This window comes from Poecilia latipinna, unplaced genomic scaffold (assembly GCF_001443285.1).
Source record: "Poecilia latipinna isolate Pla-1442-1.1 unplaced genomic scaffold, P_latipinna-1.0 Scaffold481, whole genome shotgun sequence".
NCBI classification, from domain to species: Eukaryota; Metazoa; Chordata; class Actinopteri; order Cyprinodontiformes; family Poeciliidae; genus Poecilia; species Poecilia latipinna.
In genome coordinates, this window is record NW_015113097.1 from 323,239 (window position 1) to 342,983 (window position 19,745).

At 40.5% G+C, this 19,745-nt stretch overlaps 1 protein-coding gene across 1 annotated transcript in view; it reads left to right on the forward strand.

Moving 5' to 3' along the window:
* ntn1a (netrin 1a) overlaps positions 1-17,714 on the forward strand; it is a 70,837-nt gene extending 53,123 nt beyond the window's left edge. Inside the window, exons 6-7 of the mRNA XM_015039750.1 lie at positions 9,405-9,479; positions 14,056-17,714. Coding sequence (XP_014895236.1) covers positions 9,405-9,479; positions 14,056-14,384 — 404 coding nt within the window. The 3' untranslated portion in view covers positions 14,385-17,714. The remainder of the gene's footprint in view (positions 1-9,404; positions 9,480-14,055) is intronic.
* Positions 17,715-19,745: the final 2,031 nt, after the last annotated feature.

A 19,745-nucleotide genomic window follows, 5' to 3' on the forward strand; every position in this document is an offset into this window, starting at 1 on the left:
CCACAGCATCACAGATTGTCTACTGTACTTATCATGGCCTCTTCTGCCACTTTTTTGTTCATTGTTTCATTACTTTGGAGCATTTGTTTCCATAACCTTCAACCTAAGTCATCTCACCTGATTAAAGCGTACAGTTCCATCAGACTTTAACAAACTCCACAGGTTTACATTTGTAATGGTAGGTAGGACAAAAAAGCCTTTCTTCTGAAAATCCTACCAAACCTGGATCTAGTCTAATGGTTGTCATGGAGACTAAAAGGAGTGTTAGATTTACCAAATATTGTGTGGCTGGTTATTTTGTTAAAAGCCAATATCTCATGGGATTTTGTTACTCTGTGACTCAGTGAACTCAATCCTAATTTTCTAAAATGAAAATGAAGGGATTGTCCAAACATGCAAAATGTTAATCAAAACAGTTATGAATAAAAAAACCCCCAGCAAATCAGAACCATCATAACAGAACATCTCCAACATGCTGCCATCATGAACGCTGTCAATCCTAAAACAGACAACAGAGAAACCTAATCAACAAATCCATAATCAAGAATGGTGATAAAGGATTTTGTAGCTCTGGAATGAACTTGGTTGAATTTAAGATCTGATATTAATAGAATACACTTCCTTCACTGTCTTCATTTATCTTATAAAAACTTGCTAAATCAGCATATCAGCATTTAGTAGCCAAACATTAGAATATTCCTAAAACTGGTGAAGTCTTTGCAGCTGAACAGGTTAAATATAACCTCAGAATATTTTTCCTTTTTTAATTTAAGCAACAGCTGAAAAAATTTGACTCATTTGTTCCTCTACCTTCTTTTGTGAAGCTGTTTGTGCACGTGTGAGCGCGCACGAGAGGCTCCGGCAGCTGTTCCCCGCAGAGGCCTCAAGTGCACTCTCAGGATATCGCTGCTCTCTCAACTCCCCCAACTTCAGCTCTCTTTTCAGCATTTTCCACCTCCTTCGTCTCCCTCTGTTTCACGCTTTGTCTTCATACAACACTGTGGGTGGTGGGGCGCTGGAATATATGGGGGCTTTCTCTGGGCTCACTCCTCAGGAATTGGAAAACCTCTGGGATTTGGTATACCTTCATAAGTGAAGGTATAATATTGCATTTGTTTACATACTGTACTTTGCAAAGCATTTGTGCGCCTAGAACTCCTTTCAAATTTACGTTTTGTAAATGTGCAGCCATAAAATTCAGTCTGCTCCGTTAGGATTTTATTCAGTAGACCAACACAGAGTAGAAAATAATTGTGAAAGGGAAGAAAAATGAGAACGTTTCACAATAAAATCTGTTGACTGCAGCACACAGTGCATTTAACTTGTTTTACTCTGACATAACTTCTGAACCACCTGGCTTCAGAAGTCCCATAATTAGAGAAAAGCAATCAACATTATTTCAACAGCATCATAGCTGACAGGTTAGGGATAATGTTATAGAAAGGTTTAAAGGGGACCTATTATGCAAAATTCACATTTTGCACAGTTTTGTATCGGGGTCGCTATTGCTTCTAAAAGCAGCCATTTTTTGTCAGCAAGTTAATGTTTAGAAAATTATCTGTTTCAAAAACCTTCCAAATGACGTCACAAATCAACAGGCACTGCCCCTCACACAACAACTCAAGTACGAAGCCCAGCTCGTCGCCTAGCAACCCCAAACAAGCTCCAGCACGTTTGATCAGCTGGTTTTACTGCTGCATGCGTTGTACAATGGCTACTGGAAAATACAAGTGTTTTGTCCATAAACCACTTCCTGCATTCTTTTTGTTTTGTTTAAGCAGGACGCTCCACTTCTGCTTTTCAAAGATATACAGTTGTACAATTGCACATATGTTTGCAGCGATTTTCACGTTGCAAATAGCTGCCAGTAGCAAATAAGTTGCTACTGGCGTGTGTGCCAGTAGCAACTTATTTGGCTTTAAAGTGACTTAAAGTGACTATTTTATAAAATAGGAAGAAATGCTTAGACTAAGATCTCATGATCTAAGAATGATGGAAGGAAGGAGGAAACATACTGGTCATGCACTGCACAAATCGGGCCTTTATGGAAGAGTGGCAAGAAGGATGTCACAAGAAGTCTTTTTTGCAGTAGAAGTAATAGCAAACATTCAGAAGAAGGTTCTCAGGACTCGTCAGACCAGGACTGGACTTTTTGGCCGACATCCCATCATCTCTATGGTAAAACACGGCAGCATCATGCAGTGGGGATGCTTTTCTTCAGCTGTTCTTTCTTGATCCCAACGACTGAAGTCACGCAGGGTGTGAGCTGTAACACCGTGATGGAGACCTTGCAAAGCCAAGGGGCCCTTTGGCCCACCCAGGTTTGACGTGTAGAGGATGCACACATCACCCACGGAGCCTATAGAGAGAGTCGAACAACAGACGCACCTCTGGTATTCCAGCGGCTGTGATATCACCTAGTTGGTGATTGCTTACATATGTGGCGTGTGTGCGCGCACGTGTGTGTGTGTGTGAGAATGTTTGTAAGGACTTTTAACCTCCTTTTTTTTTTTTTTTTAGCAAAATGACTGTCAAAGATGTACTTTTTTTTCAGATGCATGTTAGACTTATAGAAAATTCAACTAAATGAAGTCCAGAGGTGAATTTAACTGCTGAATTTGACTGATTATGCAAAGGTAAGATGTTTTGGCCAAAAGAGATGAAAGGACCAAGCAGGAAGTGAAACCATAGGAAGATCCGTGACAGCTGAGTAAAAGAGGAGGTGCACGGATGTGAAGTCTAAAGCCGAGCGGAGTTGTGGAACAAATGACAGAAGATATGCGGCTCGACCGTAGCACTCGAGATGTAGGAATCGGTGGAAAATACGAGCGTGACGCCGACAGCTGCGAGGCAGGTGTCTCGTTGCGGCTTACGTGAAGTAGGGAGCGGGGGTCTGCTGGGATGGAAGGAAAGGAGGGAAGATGGAGTGGATATTAATTTGTCTCCTGCAGGAGGCCCTCCCCTCCCCGCCCCCCACACCTCGACCACACGGAGGGCTGGAATGCGTGGAGAATAGCACCGATGGTGTGGCCCAGACAAAACACACATTGTGCTGGTGGGTCACGGATGGTGTGAATCGCCACTCCCACGGGTCACTACAGAGACGTCTGCATGGCAACGAAATGTGGAGGAGATTAACTGCTGGTGACCTGAGCTGCGGCCGCGCGGGCCTGTCAGGATGTTAGAGTAACTAATGATGATGAGGAGATGGAGAATTGGACTGATGAGGATGATGGCGTTTGTGTCCAGTGTGTGTGTGTGTGTGTGTGTCATGTCTGAGGCTGGAAGCGATCAGAATCTGTAGCGGACCCCTCCTCAGATTTTTTGGACATGAGTCTTTCTTCGCACACCCTTTTTGGCTCCCTCAGACTCCGCGGCGCTTCGGTCATGAATCTTAAGCCACCACTCAGTTATGTGAATGCTAAGCGAAGGGTTGGACACAGAATGATAGTAATCTGGAGGAAGCCCTGGTAAAAGTAGACAAACACAGCATACAATTGTCATAGTCAACATATGACCCCCTGTATTGCTGAAGTTTGTTGTGCTATAGTATTCAAACCAGTTGAGCTTTTTCACAATTTGTCAAGTCACAACCGTATTTTATTAGAATGCTATGTAATAAACCACTTACATTTTTAGATAATCATAAATTATTGATTATTAATAGTTCCATCAATGACACCAGCAAAGCAGCTTCAGATTCTCACATCACCACCGACAATGTTTGAGTATTGACACTTTTCCTGAAATTGTGTGCAAGTTTTACTTTTATCTTTCTACTTCTTCAGGATTTGCAATAATATGACCCAAAATTAAAACAACAACAACAACAAAAACCCAGTGATTATCAAAGCTATTTTATGATTTAGTTAATGGTAATTTGCACATGTAGCCAGGGTGGTTTTGATAACTTTTATCCTATAATTGATGAAAATATTGTGTTGTGACTTTGTTTACTGACCTGAAAAGACAAACACATTTAATGATTCGTATCATTACCATCCACTTCACAGATATGGAGTATCCTATGTTGCTTTATCCCATCTGGATACATAGAGTCTAAAGGGTCAGGGGTCACTATTCCCCCTATCAGGTTAGGCACGGTGTCACCCCCAGGATATTTTGTTTTGCAGCAAAACATCTTTGTGTTTTTTTACAGAGACTCAGACTAAGACTGTGGAAAAAAAATATATATATATATTTTTCCTCCCAACAGACAAATTTGGGATATAGAAGCTTTGATTACGTCAGGTGTGTAAAACATTAACATGCCACAGAGTTAGTTCAATTTTCTTCTGTCTGAGTAACAATTAGATTGTTTAATTAATGCTGAAGTACATTAGACCGATATACTATGAGACAGTATGATTTAAAATGGCGCTAATCGAAACTAAAGTGGTTATATCCTTTCTTTTTTCGTATTTGGGTGACGTTTTCACGGTACAGCGGCTTCCTCTCTGCTGGCTCCCTGTTAAAGAGAAACCATCGTTACTCAGTGGCAATACAGTGAGAAAAGAGGTTGGAGCGTCTTCTCTCTCTTTTTTTTTTACTCTTCCCCTTTCTCTCTCTGTGTGTCTCCTTCCGAGACAGTATCCAGGCTCGCAACTTGAATGTGAGCAGCCCAGCGAGGAGGAGCAGAGCAGAACAGCAGCTCTCTAATCTAATTACGTGCTTTATTTGCTGCAGTTTTTCTCAATCAGTCTGGTTAAATGAGAGAGAGAGAGAGAGAGAGAGAGAGAGAGAGAGAGAGAGAGAGAGCCCTCCTCCTGGGGGCCATCATTTACACCTCCTCGTTCTACCACTCCCGTTCTTCCAACTCTGTATGGCGTCTGTCACACTTTGCATGTGGAGCTATTTGTTGTGTGTTGGACGTTGCGTTGCACTCGATCATCTGCAGCGGACGTGTCAGAGCAGCTCCGATTGCGGACCTGAATGTTTTGACAGGAGAGGAACGACTCAACTTTTTCTCTGCAAGTTTTGCAGGCCGACCCACATCCAGACTCAAACCGCGCGCCTCTCAGTAGCACGTAACTATGAATTGACACATACAGAAGATTAAAATTGTGAACAAATAGAAATTTGGAAAGTGTGGCAAGCATTTTTAAGGTCCCCATTAAAATCCAGTGCAGTTAATTATCTTCAAAAGTCACTAAATTAGTAAATAATCTCCACCTGTGTGTGGTTCGATCTGATCTTATCAGACGAGACCAAAAATAAACATTTTACTACAATTCTGCCATGTGGCAGAACACTTAACTTCACCCTTGACACCCTCCCTAAAATCCACACGGGTCGGCTTTTATCACGCCCGATCTAGACGCCAGTGCAGATTTCTCCTCCAGATGCAGAATAGGAGGACGTTGTGAGGCTGTGCGTTCAGACCACAGCAGGTGAAGCGTGCATAATTTACCTGCCATCATTTAATTTCATTCTTCATATGTAGCTATTGTTGGTGTTTTTTTGTTTTTTGTTTTTTTTTGTCACTGCAGAGAAAAATTAGATGCGTTCATCTGCTTAAAACGTGACGGGATCTGGGTTCTCTGTTCATATTAACCCTAACCCTACACCAAATGATAATGAAATGCAACTGAATAGCTCATGTCATAATTATCATTTTGAGAACTGATGTGTAAAAATAGATTATGACAGAATTTTTGTTGACGCTGTTAGTCGACATGACGGAAAACGAAAGAGTCTGATACAACTGCAGATATCACTGTAACTGTATTAACATTTAAAAACATTCTGTTCCTCACTATGTGTGACATAATAATTATTCAAAATCAACTTTTATTGAACTCTTTGAATTTAAACAGACTCTGCATGTTTACTTTTATTTCCATCACTCTGCAACTCATTTAGGCCTCAAGTCCATCATTTCTGTGCCTAATTGTAGCAAAACATTCCCTACACACTGAAAATGGAGACTGACAGGCTGGATTGACTAGGAAGGTAAAAGTACCTTTTGCTGCACTTGGGAAAGTTTCTTTTCAATAGAAACTTCCCCACTCCTAATGTTTAGTCTTGATTTATAGGAGAACAGTCTTTGAACGACTAGATGCTTTTATCTCAACAAGCTGCAGGGAGCCGAGTTTTTCATGTTCAACATATAAAAAAAACAAACAAACAAAAAAAAAACGGCCTTGCGGTTCATTCAACCCACTACTGGCTGTCGATGGGTACTGCGGCTTTTCCTTTGCCGCTGTAAAGTTTTGGCTCCAAGACGAACTGTATTGGGCCCAGAAGCAGCTTGAATGAAAACGATTAGTTTAAAGGGCCGCGGGGTACTTTGATAGAGGGGGCAAAGGTCCACCTCTCACTTACCAACTTCTTAGTGCGCTCAAAGGCCAGAAAACAAAGCGCTGTAGTAACTACATCTACTTAGAACACGCAGAGCACATTTTAGCTCGGCATTACAAGACCGCTTCCCCTTCTGCCGCTTGTAACGCAGGCACAAAGGGGACATTTGTCTTCGCAGTAGGGGACTGCCTGGTCCTAAACAGGCATCTCGGGGCGCTCTCAGCGGGCCCCAGAGCTGTGTCTCAGGGGTACACTAATGGGGAACGAAAGGCTATCAAAGGGAAGTATCATGATGGCATGGGGGGGGGGAGGGTTGAGAAAACAAAGCTGCCCTTCCACAGCCCCCTCTTCCATCATTTACATGGTAATCAGCTCCAGCTTTTATAGACTCCTCTGTTCGGTTTGTACTTTCTCCGCTCCGGCCGGAGCCCAACCACACTGTAACGCAACCAGCAGCTCTGCTCATTTTTACTCTCCTCTTTTTCTCCCCCCTCTGCCAAATTACATTCATCTCGTTTTGCTGCCCGCCTGTCTTCCACCATTCATTATCCCTCCCTCCCTCCCTCTTCTCTACTTGGGCATTTCTTTCTGTCATGGCGTTCCCCAGGCAACCTCATTGTAATGGCCTATAAAGAGTAGTAAAGATTTGCTCATATCTGTGAGGTTTGTTCATATTTAGAGCTCAAAGTCCTTCTTCCATCGGCCAAACAACATCCTGTAACTTTCTGTCAAAACAACCCATTCAGGTTTCTTTCACCATATCTGCATCTGCTGGTGAGAATAGACCAAGGGAGCAGAGATTAAGGGATTCCTGCTTGGCATTTATAAATTATTAAGTTCTTTGACCAATTTTGAAACTCCAGTTTTTGAAATAGGCTTGATGTGAGAATACGAACTGTAGCTTAAGAGACATTCAACTTTTTTTTCCTGGCCTTCCTGTCACTTTATTTCCTCTTGGGATTGCTCAATTAAGTGTATTTGGATTTGAATGAACCATCATTATTTATTTCCACGAGGAGCAGAGGCGATGTCACACAGTGTGTTTCATAGGTTTTGTAATGTTTTAGAAAATAGTTTGGTTTTGTTATTTTATACCGTCCTTAGAAAACATATTAAAATTGAGAGTGGTCAGTGCAGCTAGCATTACTCAAACATCAATTTTAGTGCTTAAGCCTTGTGAAATGAATAGCATCGTATGAGAAGTGAGTTTTCCAAAAGAATGAGAACATCTGCAGATATTTAATGTTCCAAGACAGTCAGAGGTTAAAAGCTGTAAATAGTGAGAGCGACTTACCAGTTCCATGTTTAGCCTTCCTGTTACCTTTTGACAACCTTCATCTTGAATAAAGTGCAGACACGTCTCTATACAGTTTCCTTTCAAGTAAATTATTCTATTTTTCCTTGACTATTTTTGAATATGTTTAACTTTGCGTCTTCCTTACTTAGCAGCAACATACACACTGAAGAGTTTTGTGGGTGCAAAGTGAACTGGTGGCGTTTGTGTGCTCACTGAGAAAAACATTGTATTCCAAAATGTCAGGGAGAACACGTAGTTTTTTTCCCACTGTTGCAGTGCTTTAACTTTGCTCTATTTAAAAAAAATAATAAAAAACTGATATTGCCCAGGTTCATACTTTGAGTATTAACTTTATTTTTCATCACACATTGCGATTACAGTATCACAGGTAATTATTTTTGTCAGCAGGCCCAAACCATCATTGCAAAAAGAACATGCACTGTTTAATCAAGGCCCTTTGTGTATTTCTAGGCAAAAAAAATTTGCTGCCTTGTGCAACCAGATGACAAACTCCAAGGACTCTTTCAGCAAGCGCTCTCAGAGTGTGTTCATTCATACACCGCTGGGTGTTTGACAGCTTTTCTACAGCGTGGAGCTGTGAGGCAGTGTGGGTAAGCCCACAGCCTGCTTGAGGTATTTATTTGTTCACGGCTCCGACATGGACACCCCGCCTGCAGACCCCCGCAACCCTGTGCAAAAAAAAAAAAAAAAAAAAAAAAAAAAAAACGGCTCCCCTGCCTAACGCTTCATGGATGGCTAATTTTTCCTTCCTGACCTCCCTTTGTGTGGCAATGACCCACTTCAACCCCCCACCCCCAACACCTTCCACTCCCTCAAATTGCTGCCAACTCCGAGCACCCCCCGCCCCCTCACATACACACACACATGCAAAACTGAGAGCTTGACATGGTCCCCGTTGGGAGACTTTTTTTAGTTTTATGTTTCTTATTGGGGCGTTTGGGTGACGAGCCGTGTGAGGCAGGTCTGCCCAGACCTGATCCCTCAGACACAGTGAGAACAAGTGGTGTTTCATCTTTGGGTAAATGCTAAACGGCACAATTGTTACTGAGCACATTATGTCATAAAGCAATGCGGAGACAAAACAATCAAAAAGAAATCATTTGTCAAGCCATTAATTAATGCACTTTAGTGTACTTATTTTGTGACAAATATATATATTTATTTCTCTACTGTAAATTTTCACAAAACACACACATGCATATTATTAATCTTTAAAACTTACTGCAAAAATACAAATACAGCACATTCTTATAACTTCTACATTTTAACATATTACCTTCATAACCTCCAAAGAAGACGACAATGATAGACTTATCTTTTATATTACTTTCATTTTATTTATTTATTTTCACTTTTATCTTCATTGAATATTTTACATATTAATCCAAAAATCTGTTTGTTATTTAATCTACTGAACTGTGAAGATATTCTTGTAACTGGGCTATTTTTTTTTTTTCAACTTCACGGATTGTAGAACCAATACACAGTTTGTATTGTTTCGAAACTTAATCAGAACCAAATAAGTTATTTTTAAAAATTACATTATTTATTAATAAAAAAAGGTAAAAAAAAATGTCATTGGAGTAAAAATATAATTTGTTTGTTTTTGCTCATTTTCCTGCTCTTTATGTTCATGTTGCTGAAATCAGGTTGTGTTAATTCAGCACTGACTAATTTAGAAGTCATGCATTAGCAACCATAGATTATTACAAAATATGCAATTGTGTTAATGATGTCTTTATTTTCCTAGTGTCCTCGATAATAATCTTTTTTTTTCTTCCAACAGACTGTGACTCTTACTGCAAAGCATCAAAAGGCAAACTGAAAATCAACATGAAGAAGTACTGCAAGAAGGATTACGGTGAGTCAGACAAAACACTGGTCGTTAAATTCATTTTTATCGTTGGTCTGCCAATAACACGTTCTTAAACACGTTCTAGATATCAATGAATAAATCTAAAAAACGTTTCTGTAAGCGTTACATTTTAATCTAAGCCGTAGAGTTGCTTTCAGTTTTCTTGCGCAGTCACAGACCCGGTTTGTTCAAAAGAGCTTTTACAGTTTTACCGATTTCCTACTTTAGCTCTGAGTAAAGAATCAAAACAGACAAAGAATCAAACAGATCTTTGAGCAATGAAGAGGTGGGAGAAAGGGAGCTTGAAGGAAGGAGCGGGAAATAGAATTAGACAGAGGTGTGTGTGTGTGTTTGGGGGTCGGGGGGGGGGGGGTTATCTGCACAGCGAGACAGACAGTGGGGGCTCACTAAGAGATCCTCATTAAGGATCAGCCCACTTCCCCCCACAACCAGAGCGTCCCGTGCTGCATTCCTGCGACCATCAGTCTGCCACACCATTCAAGGTGTGGATAAGACGTATGACCTCTCCCCTCTCCCACCGTTGCCCGCGTCCCCTCCCCTGATTGAAGTCAGGCTGCAGAGCTGCTGAACCAAACCGGGGGGGGGGGGCGTCCCGCAGCATACTTCAGGAGCTTGACGGATAGGTCCGGGCTTTGTTCCGCTGGGATTTGGAGGAGTTAGGGGTCAGCTTATAGACACCTCCTCTTCAACCCGGGTCCACCTCACTGGTGGTGTCGTGAGAAAAGTTGGGCCTCTGGAGCGTTTGCTGTTGGTTCTTGGGGGGGGGACGACGTCAGAATCGGGGCGGTAGTGAGAGTCTGCATTTTGTAAAAATGTCTGATTAAAGGAAAATTTTATACCAACTTTAGTCAAAATGAACACAAAATGTTGGCGGTTCCCATCAGGAGAAGATGTTTGCTTAAAAAGAGTGAAACGATGTTCTGCTAGTAGAACCATCAGTCCAACCCAGAGTACCACCGTCTATCCACCCAACCCACGGTAAGCAAAAGAACGGCTCTCGGATGAGTTGCTATGTGTTTCGTGTGAACTGCACCGGATTGATGGCTTGTAATAATATCAAGAAAAGATAAATAAAGGCTCCGCTGAAGCACGAAATGCAGCTATACAATATATTTGCTGGTATTAAGGAGACTGACCGGTTGAAGCAGCTGTGTAACTCATGTCAGAACAAACTCCAGGGATCAGTGTAATTTAGCTTTGGCACACAACAGATCAGATCTACACAAAAGATGGTTTTGCTGTTTAAACTACTGAAGCATGAAGACTTTTTTTCCCGCTAATCCATCTCCCTGCCACTGGTCTTACAGTACCCTGTGAAAGTATTCAAGTCCCTATAAATTTGTCACATTTTGGAGCATTACAACCACAAACGTCAGTGTGAAACTCTTTTGAATTTTACGTGACAAACCGATGCAAAATTGCTGCTTAATTTTAAAGTGGAAGATTAAATTATTTTAGCAAATAATGGTCTAGGTGTGGTATGCATTTGGATTCAGCCACCCTGAGTAAATACTTTATGGAACCTGCTTTAGCTGCAAATACAGCTGCAAGTATTTTTTTTTAATTATTATTATTATTATTTTTGGGTGTGTCTCTACTGCGTTTGCATGCATAGATACAGAAACTCGTCTTCGTGACTCAGCTGAAGCCGAGTCAGTCTGGACGTAAGAGCATCTGTGAATAAGCTGTTCCACAGACTCTTAATCAAATTTAGGTTACAGACTTTGCAATCAGTTGCTTTGCCTTTCCTAGCGCAATCTAGGTTTGAAAAACACCCTGTAGTAGCTCACAGAAACCTGATTCAGGAGAGGAACAAAATCCTCGTGACGTATATGTCACATAAAATGAGGAAATCTGAGCAGAGGTCAAACTCGGTGTGGATCTATTGAATTTGTCTCGGAAGAAGGAAAGCTTTGGAGTGTTTTAAAAAAGATCAGCAGGGAGCTGGAGCTCCATGCTGTGCCAGAAAACCATGCTGCGATGCTTTGTGTCTGGGCCCATGGAAAGAATTACAAGCTACCGTGGGGCGCAAGATAAGGGCTGAAATGTCTGATCTCAGCAGAACCCTGGCTATAACCAGTTGATCCACTCCAGTCTCCCCAGTAGCTGCTGACCTAATGCAAAGATGAGCTGGTGGACACGAGGAGATCCACGGGTCGCCCTCAGATCACTCTGCACATGTGCTTAACTTATGCAAAACCGAGAATTAAAGGCAAGCTAAAGAACTAAACTTAAAAATAGGGAGAACATAGCCGTGCTTCTGAGTTACACGTAGAGTTAAATAAAAGATACACACAATTTTCTTTGATCTTTGATATGATTTAATAAAATGCTGGAGTTTAGCCCCCCGCCCCCCACAAAAAAAGGAGAGAGATCGCTTTAAGAAATTAGAGCATGACATTTCCAGGCAACATGTTTATTGAAGCCATGCTCAAACCCAACCTATTAGCTTCTGAATAGGAAAATGAATGCAAAAAAAAATGTCACTGTACAAATAAGGATGACCTCAATATCACCAGTCATTTATTAGGCTTACAGTATAATATATCAGACTCAACACTTGTGGGGGATATTTTCATGTTGAGCAAGGCAAGTGCAAGTTTAGTCTGTTTTGATGTGACTCATTGATATTTAGTCTGGTAACGCATTTCACTATAATTCCCCTTGAAGGTGCACAGAAAAAACCTAAAGAAAAAAAAAAGTTCTCCATAATAGACGTGATATTTTGATTTGAACGTCATAAACTTTAACGACTAGTGTTTCAGCTTCTCTCAAAGCATGTTAAAAATGCTTTGACTGGAAACCCTGAGCCAAAATGTGGGATCAGACCTTCAACGCAATATTGTTTTGGACTAGAGGGCTTCTCCTGCTCCTCAGACAGTCCAAAAAATGTAAGTTCTTGCTCAGAAAATATTGCATTTAATTATTATGTTCAGAGTGTGACATTAAAGAAGGTTTTAGATCAGGGGTCCCCAAACTACGGCCCGCGGGCCGGATCCGGCCCGCCACGTCATTTGGTCCGGCCCCCTGAACAATGCCGGATCCGGCCCGCCTGCTCATACCAGAGAGCATTCAGTGTTTTTTTTCATATATTGTATTTTCCGGTTTATATGTGGATTTTTCTTCAACCACCAGGGGGCTTGAGCAGATGTGAAACTAACTTTCCCTCAATGGAATATATACTCGTCAGTCCCAGTCACCGTTTCACTCACGGTTTTTTCCATTTGCATTCTGGGTAAAAATCTATCCAAAAGTGTCGTCGTCCCCCCCCGTCGACAAGAACTTCTTTGTTTTTTTTTACTGCAAAAACTAAGACCGGCCCCCGACTACAGAAAGGAACAGCTATGTGGCCCTCGCAGGAAAAAGTTTGGGGACCCCTGTTTTAGATGAAAAAAAAAGAAGAAAATGTACAGTTTTAGATCACTGGTTTGGAGATTGTAGATACAAATCCTGCACTGCACTCGGATTTCCTTTTAATGCTGAAGGAGAAAGCAGTGACCCCATCACATGATTGTTCATCTTTAAAGCTCCCTCATAATTATAGGAGAAGCTTAATGGAACTTAATAGAGATCTGGTCAATATAATACATATTGATACATTCTGGCGTAGGATCCATGAGCGTCTATCTGCTCCCTGAGGGCCACGTCTGTTCATTCCTCACGTAATATCCCTGAGTGTCTGCTCAGCTCACGTCTCTAAAAGCCGCCTCTTGCCTCCTAATCCCATTACTGATCACACTGCTGTGTCAGTATAATAGACAAAGTGCATGTGGGGCTGTATATGATAGCTGGGCTGCATACCTGGCCTTTTCACTTTGTTTAAGAGAACAACGTAATGTCCAAACGTCCATTTTTGAAACAGGATTGTGTTTGCTTTGGTGTTGTTCACTGTTATTTATTGTGCATACTGCGACTGCACGCACTCTGCAAAAACACAAAATCTTACCGAGTAATTTTGGTCTCATTTGTAGTGCAAGTATGTTAGTACAATTTAAATAAGACAAAACTAACTTATAAGTAAGTTTTCTGTAAAATATAGTGGCTTGATTTAAGTAAGTAATTCCTTAATATTGATGAAAAAGTATTTGTTCCATCGGCAGATAAATTCACTTATAACAAGACCTTTTTCCTGTTACAAGTGAAATATTCTTCCAATGGAAATAGTACTTTATAAAATATTATAAAGTACAATATTAAGGAATTATTCACTGAAAACGAGCTCCTTTATCTTGCAGAAAAGTTACTTGTAAGTTAATTTGTCTTATTTCAAGTGCGTTTAGAAATTTGCTCTTGCAGCTAGACTAAAGTGCTCTGTAAGTTTTTGTGCTTTTGCAGTGGAGTCTCACAGCAGATTTCTCTTCTGTCACTAACTTAATGATTAATGTTCCAACAGGCTTCTTTTTGTAATGTATTGGTAAGAAGCTTAAAGGCTTTATAAAAATCACAAGAGGCCCCAGTCTGTATTATAAGCAAATAGAAATATGTTGTGCATGTGTTGAAAGCAGTAAAACCGACTCGACGTTAACCAACAATGCTTTGTCCTCCCGATATCACACTGCAGCTGTCCAGGTGCACATCCTGAAGGCAGACAAAGCCGGCGAGTGGTGGAAATTTACCGTCAACATCATATCCGTCTACAAGCAGGGGGAAAGCCGCATCCGCAGGGGGGACCAGTTCTTATGGGTCCGCGCCAAGGACGTGGCCTGCAAGTGTCCCAAGATCAAGCCCGGGAAGAAGTACCTGCTGCTGGGGAACGACGAGGACTCCCCCGGCCAGAGCGGAGTGGTGGCGGACAAAGGAAGCCTGGTCATCCAGTGGAGGGACACGTGGGCACGCAGACTGAGAAAGTTCCAGCAGCGTGAGAAGAAAGGAAAGTGCAAGAAGCCATAGGTGGGGAGCAAGCAGAGAGGAAGCTGGAGAACGAAGAGGAATCCTCAACAGGGTTCTCAGAAAAAAAAAAAAAAAGAGAGAGAGCGAAAGTGAGAGAGACAGAGGACCCGGGACAGAGGACACTGTTTATGTCGCTGCTTTTTGTGTAGAAGCATGAAGAGAATTATTTAGGATGATTTGTATTTTCTAGTGAACTTTTGTTGAAGGAGGTCACCTTGCAGATTTGGTTTCATGGTTTGTTTTTACCCTGAGATTCGTCTCTCTTGTGGATTTGGCGAATTTGCACCTATTACCAGTATATAACATTATTTGTGTTTGTTTTCTTTACTCTAGTATGAAAACCCTGTATTGAATGCTCTAATTTTTCTATGGACATCCTACGCTGGTGCAAATGACAAAAAGACACTTAACTACAGCTGCAATATTGCCTCTGCATGTATTGTTTTTTTTTTAACTGTATTTTTCACAGAGAACTTAACTGGTTTCATGGGAAGCTGTCGTTTATCCAAGGTACGTGCTGTGAAAGCTACTGTTGCTGTGTCAAACCAACATACATGTAGTTGTCTTTCGTGTGCTCTGAGTCAGGAATATCTGCAGTTTAAACAATCATAAATCTCTCCAGTTTTCTTTTTTGTGAGTTCTAAGATTAAGAATATGCAAGTGGAAGGAGAAGAACAGGGACAGAGATTAGTTTTTGTTTATAAAAACTCCTCAACTACACATCATAAATCGTAAATGCTATGGTGCGTTATGCTAAGGGTACATTATTCACCCTTCTTTTTTGAGAGCGGTCAAATCACTTAGGTGGCTGTTAAAGGAGTAATTCAAGATTTTTCAAGTGAGGTTCAAAGCAGACAATATGTCAGTGCATCTCAAATAATCATCAAAAATTAAAGCTAACCCACTGTATGTTGCTTATAGTATTTTCTTGTCTGTCTTTGTATACATATGGACTTATTATATAGAGTTTCATAAGATGGTCCAACGTTTATAACTACAACAGCTTCAACTCCTCTCTGCAGCCTGGCTACAAGGTTCAGGAAAACATTTAGGAGATTTTATTACCATTCTTTGAAACGTGCATTTGTGAGGTCAGATCACACATTGCCGTTGGATTAGAACGCCTCACACTCGGCGCTCTGAGAGTGAATGCTGAGAGTGAGGCGGTCACTGTCAGGACACCTAAGGATGTTTACGTCCTGATCCTAAAGATGTTCCATGATGTTTTATGTTCCCCATCTATATATATGCATTTGTTCAAAAACACCAACACATCCTTGAAAAGTCCTGAACTACTCCTTCAAGGTGCTTTTGTATTTTATTTCATATTTGATTTGTTGCTGTTGATGCTCTTCATTTCTTATCAGTTTATTTAAACAGTCATTTTTCGTTACTGGCTTTTAAACAAGACTCGCTTTTTCAAACAGCTTATCGACCAGAGGCCACTCACAGTTTTACAAGAGCTTTTACATCAGATCTTAAAATATGTTTTCGCAACAGTAAAGATAACAAAAATAAATAAAATGGGACATGGATACAGCCTTTGTTTTGCAGCAAAATGCAATGCATGTCACCTATTTAGAAAGTGAAAAATACTTAATTGCAGCTGCATACTACTGCCTTCTTTGCTGCAAAGAAGGCAGTAAACAGCAAAAAGTAAACAGTAATGTATGTCACATTCGTAAGGGTTCAGATGTTTTACAAACTCATAAATACTATATTGCTGACAGCAGATTATTAAAACTTACATTAATTAGTTTAAAAGAATTAGAAAAGTATCTAACTGTAGGAACAAAGATACAAAAAGCAGGAAAATGGAAACCATGAAAGGATCATGCTCATACCTCATGATGCAGATATACATTATATACAGGACCTTTAGTAAGAGGTATTACTTTATTTATCTCCACCTTCATTTGCAATGTTTTCCTCATTATCGGATCTCAGATTTTTACTGTTTTTGCAGACATCAATGCAAGAATCCACATCGACTACAAGGACACAGTCCATTCGCTTCAACATTATGCACAAGGTGGAATGGGTCGTAATCATCTGCCTGTTGAAACCACTTTGCTCATCTGTTTGTGCACAGTTCACGTCTCTTGAGAGGAACAAAGTCGCAGAGCTCAGGTTATGTAAAACATAAATAATTAAAGCATCGGCCTTTGAAAGACGACATCAACGAAAACAAACCCAGGAATAAACAGTTTCTTGCCTCTCAAAATCACATGCATAACCTCGTCGGTGAAGTTTAATTAGGCCCCGCTCACAGCGGACTGCGAATGCAAAAGTTTACAGGTCACTACTTGCTCGCCTACTAAGCACGCACACCTCCAAATTCCACCTAATCTGCCTTCTGAGAGATCGAAGGAAGTTGGCAGTTTTTCAGGATGCATGGCAAAATGTGCAGATATATATTTGTCGTGCTCTCAAATAGATGCTGTGATATTTCTCAATGAGAAGGGAGAAAGATGAGAACGCATGTAGAACGAGTAGGAAGAAAAAAGTATGAGCAGCAGCTCATATGGTTTACAATGCAATTATACGATAGTAGAACAACACAGAAATCAAAAATCTGCATGATTCCTTCGGATGATGCTCTTACACTGCAAAGTAAGGCTCAGTAGAATCACACACAAAAATGGGGTTTTCTGAATTAACTGAGATTCAGTTGTGTTCGAGCGATGGAGGAGATCTAGTATAACGGAGCCTTACGCATCCTTATAAAGCCATGGTGTTAACAGGGGTTTGACTGCAATAGATGCCTGACAAACAGATGACTGACATCATTGTGACTTAACTATACATCTAGTGTTTGATTTGTATTCGAATTATCCTGAAAAGATTCAGTGCTGCTCACGAACACATACTCCTGCCTTTCGTTGGTAAATATTTTAGTTTTATCGTCATCTGATGAATTTTAACCTCTAATCACACTTCCCTCATCTCTGTAGCCTCATGCTGTACTTTTTCCCAGCAGTCTGTAGAGCAATGGTTTGACAAGCCTCCCCGATGAAACGCCATAAACACATCAAAGCATTGCTTTGTGTTCATACTATGAATTGTAAATGTTCTTGTCACCATTGCAAAGACGTTTAGCAATGTTGTTTGACGATGCCTACTAATATATTATGGTTATTATATATGAATATATTTAATGACACAAGACATTGTGGATTTTGTCTTTTCAACTTTTTTTTATTATTATTATTACCTGTATGTGGTTGTTTAGATCGTTGACATTAAAGAAGGAAAATAACTACTGAACACAAACTTGGTAGAACTAAATTCAGATTATCAGTTGAAATAAACTCTTGTTACATTGACAGATTATTTTGTCTTTGTTGGTGTGATTTCTTTTTTTTTTTTTTTTCATTTTGCTGATTACGCATAAAACTAACTCTGCAAGATGTTGAAAGTTTGGCATATTATTTTATAATCTAATCTAATCTAATCTAATCTAATCTAATCTAATCTAATCTAATCTAATCCTGATTTAAGCTTCTCCATAACCAACCATGTTGTAATTTGCTCTACAACACCTGTACTTGTGCCAACATTACATTATGTGGATCATATTTACAACCGAGGTGACGTCTGAGTTGTTTTAGAAGGGGATGAATACAAACTTTTTCAGACTTTTGCTTCTGCTTCACGGCTATTTGGTGCTGGTCTCTCACCTAAAATCCCCATAAACCAGGGGTGTCAAACTCAATTTCACCGAGGGCCACATCTGCATATTGGCCACCCTCAACGGGCCACAGTGACAGTGCAAATCAGGAGTGCATCCCTGCTAAAACACACCCTAGACAAAGGTTGACTTCCCTCATTCAGTTCTGTAGAGGCTTATAATGAGTCAATGGTCCAGGTGTGTTAGAGAAGGAACCATCTAAAGCTGCAGATGGTAGCTCTGGAAAACTAGACATGGGCAGCCCCAGCATAAATGTATAAAAATACAATGTTAAAAATAAATTAAACACCTCATATTGTTAAATAACTGATTTTATGTATTGAAGTTTTAAATATTACATTTGAGTTTCCATGGATGTAAAATTACTGCTCAGTTTAAAAATTACGATATTTAAATCAGTGTTTAAAGGTAAGCAAACAAATAATAAAAACAAGTCACATGGGCAAACATAGACTTTATGCAAAGATTTAGTCTCAGAGGCAACTGAAATCAAATAATTAAAAAATCCTTTCTGAATATCATCTCATGGACTCTGAACTAAATGCGTCTTTCTGACCGGGAGCTGACAGCGTGTTGAAGAGTTATGGACCGGACGCTTTGGAGCGTCTGGTTAGGAAGCGCATTACAAACCTTTGGTTGAAATGACGCGTTAAATTCAAGTCTCCATTCCAGACCAGAGAAAACTAAAGAGAATGCAAAGTTGTGTTAATCCATTTGAGGAGCCGGCAGTTTATCTTGAGGAAATAAATGACGATGGAGAAGTTAATTAGACTGTAACATGCGCAGTCCGCTGCTCAACCACTGCGGACTGCGAAGAATTAGAAACCGCTGGAAGTAACTCATCCAGCGGATTTAACAAATGGAGCCTTCTGGGTTCACGTTACCCAGGACAGCGGCGCTCTGGAGGAGCTGCAGACGTAACATCTGTCCGTTTCGGAGAAGCGAAACCACGCTAAATAAATAAATAAATAAATAATCCTGGTAAAAGCGCACACCGGACCGCACATGGTAAAACACTCACAGAGTTCAGTTGATCTGTTTGGATCAGACAGATCCAACTGACTGATGAATTAGCGCAGATTTTTCTGCAGATGGAGACCAGAAGGAAGTGCATTCAGACCCCAGTGGGTGAAGTGATGCTAATTTAAGTGAAGTCGCTTAATTTAATTTATTAAAAGTTATTGGGGCCTCAGTTTTTGTCACTAAGAGAAAAATGTAGATACATTTATCTGCTTAATCTGTGATGGGATCTGGATTCACGGTGAATATTAACTAACCCCCCAAAAATGCGACTAAATAGCCGATGTTAATATGATTGTAATTTCACGGATAAAATAGTACAGGACCGATTTTTTTTATGTTGTCGGTCAAGATAACGTCTAGCGCGACCTGCCGCCCTGACACCAACTCACACATCTTCATTCACAGTCTTACTTGTAAATCGATTTTCTTTTTTATGTTAGCTTGTCGAAGTCTCAGTTTTATTCGCTGGGAAAATCAATAAGCAGCTTGAGGTGACTCTGCTGCTCTCTATTGGCAAGAAGCTGTAATGTTGGCTGGTAACAATCGGAATGCATTGTGGGAGATGTAGTTTGTAGTCAATTCGTGCTCAAAACCTATTTTAAGTCAATCATCGGCCTATAAAATGCTGTGTGGGCCCCGGGCCTTGA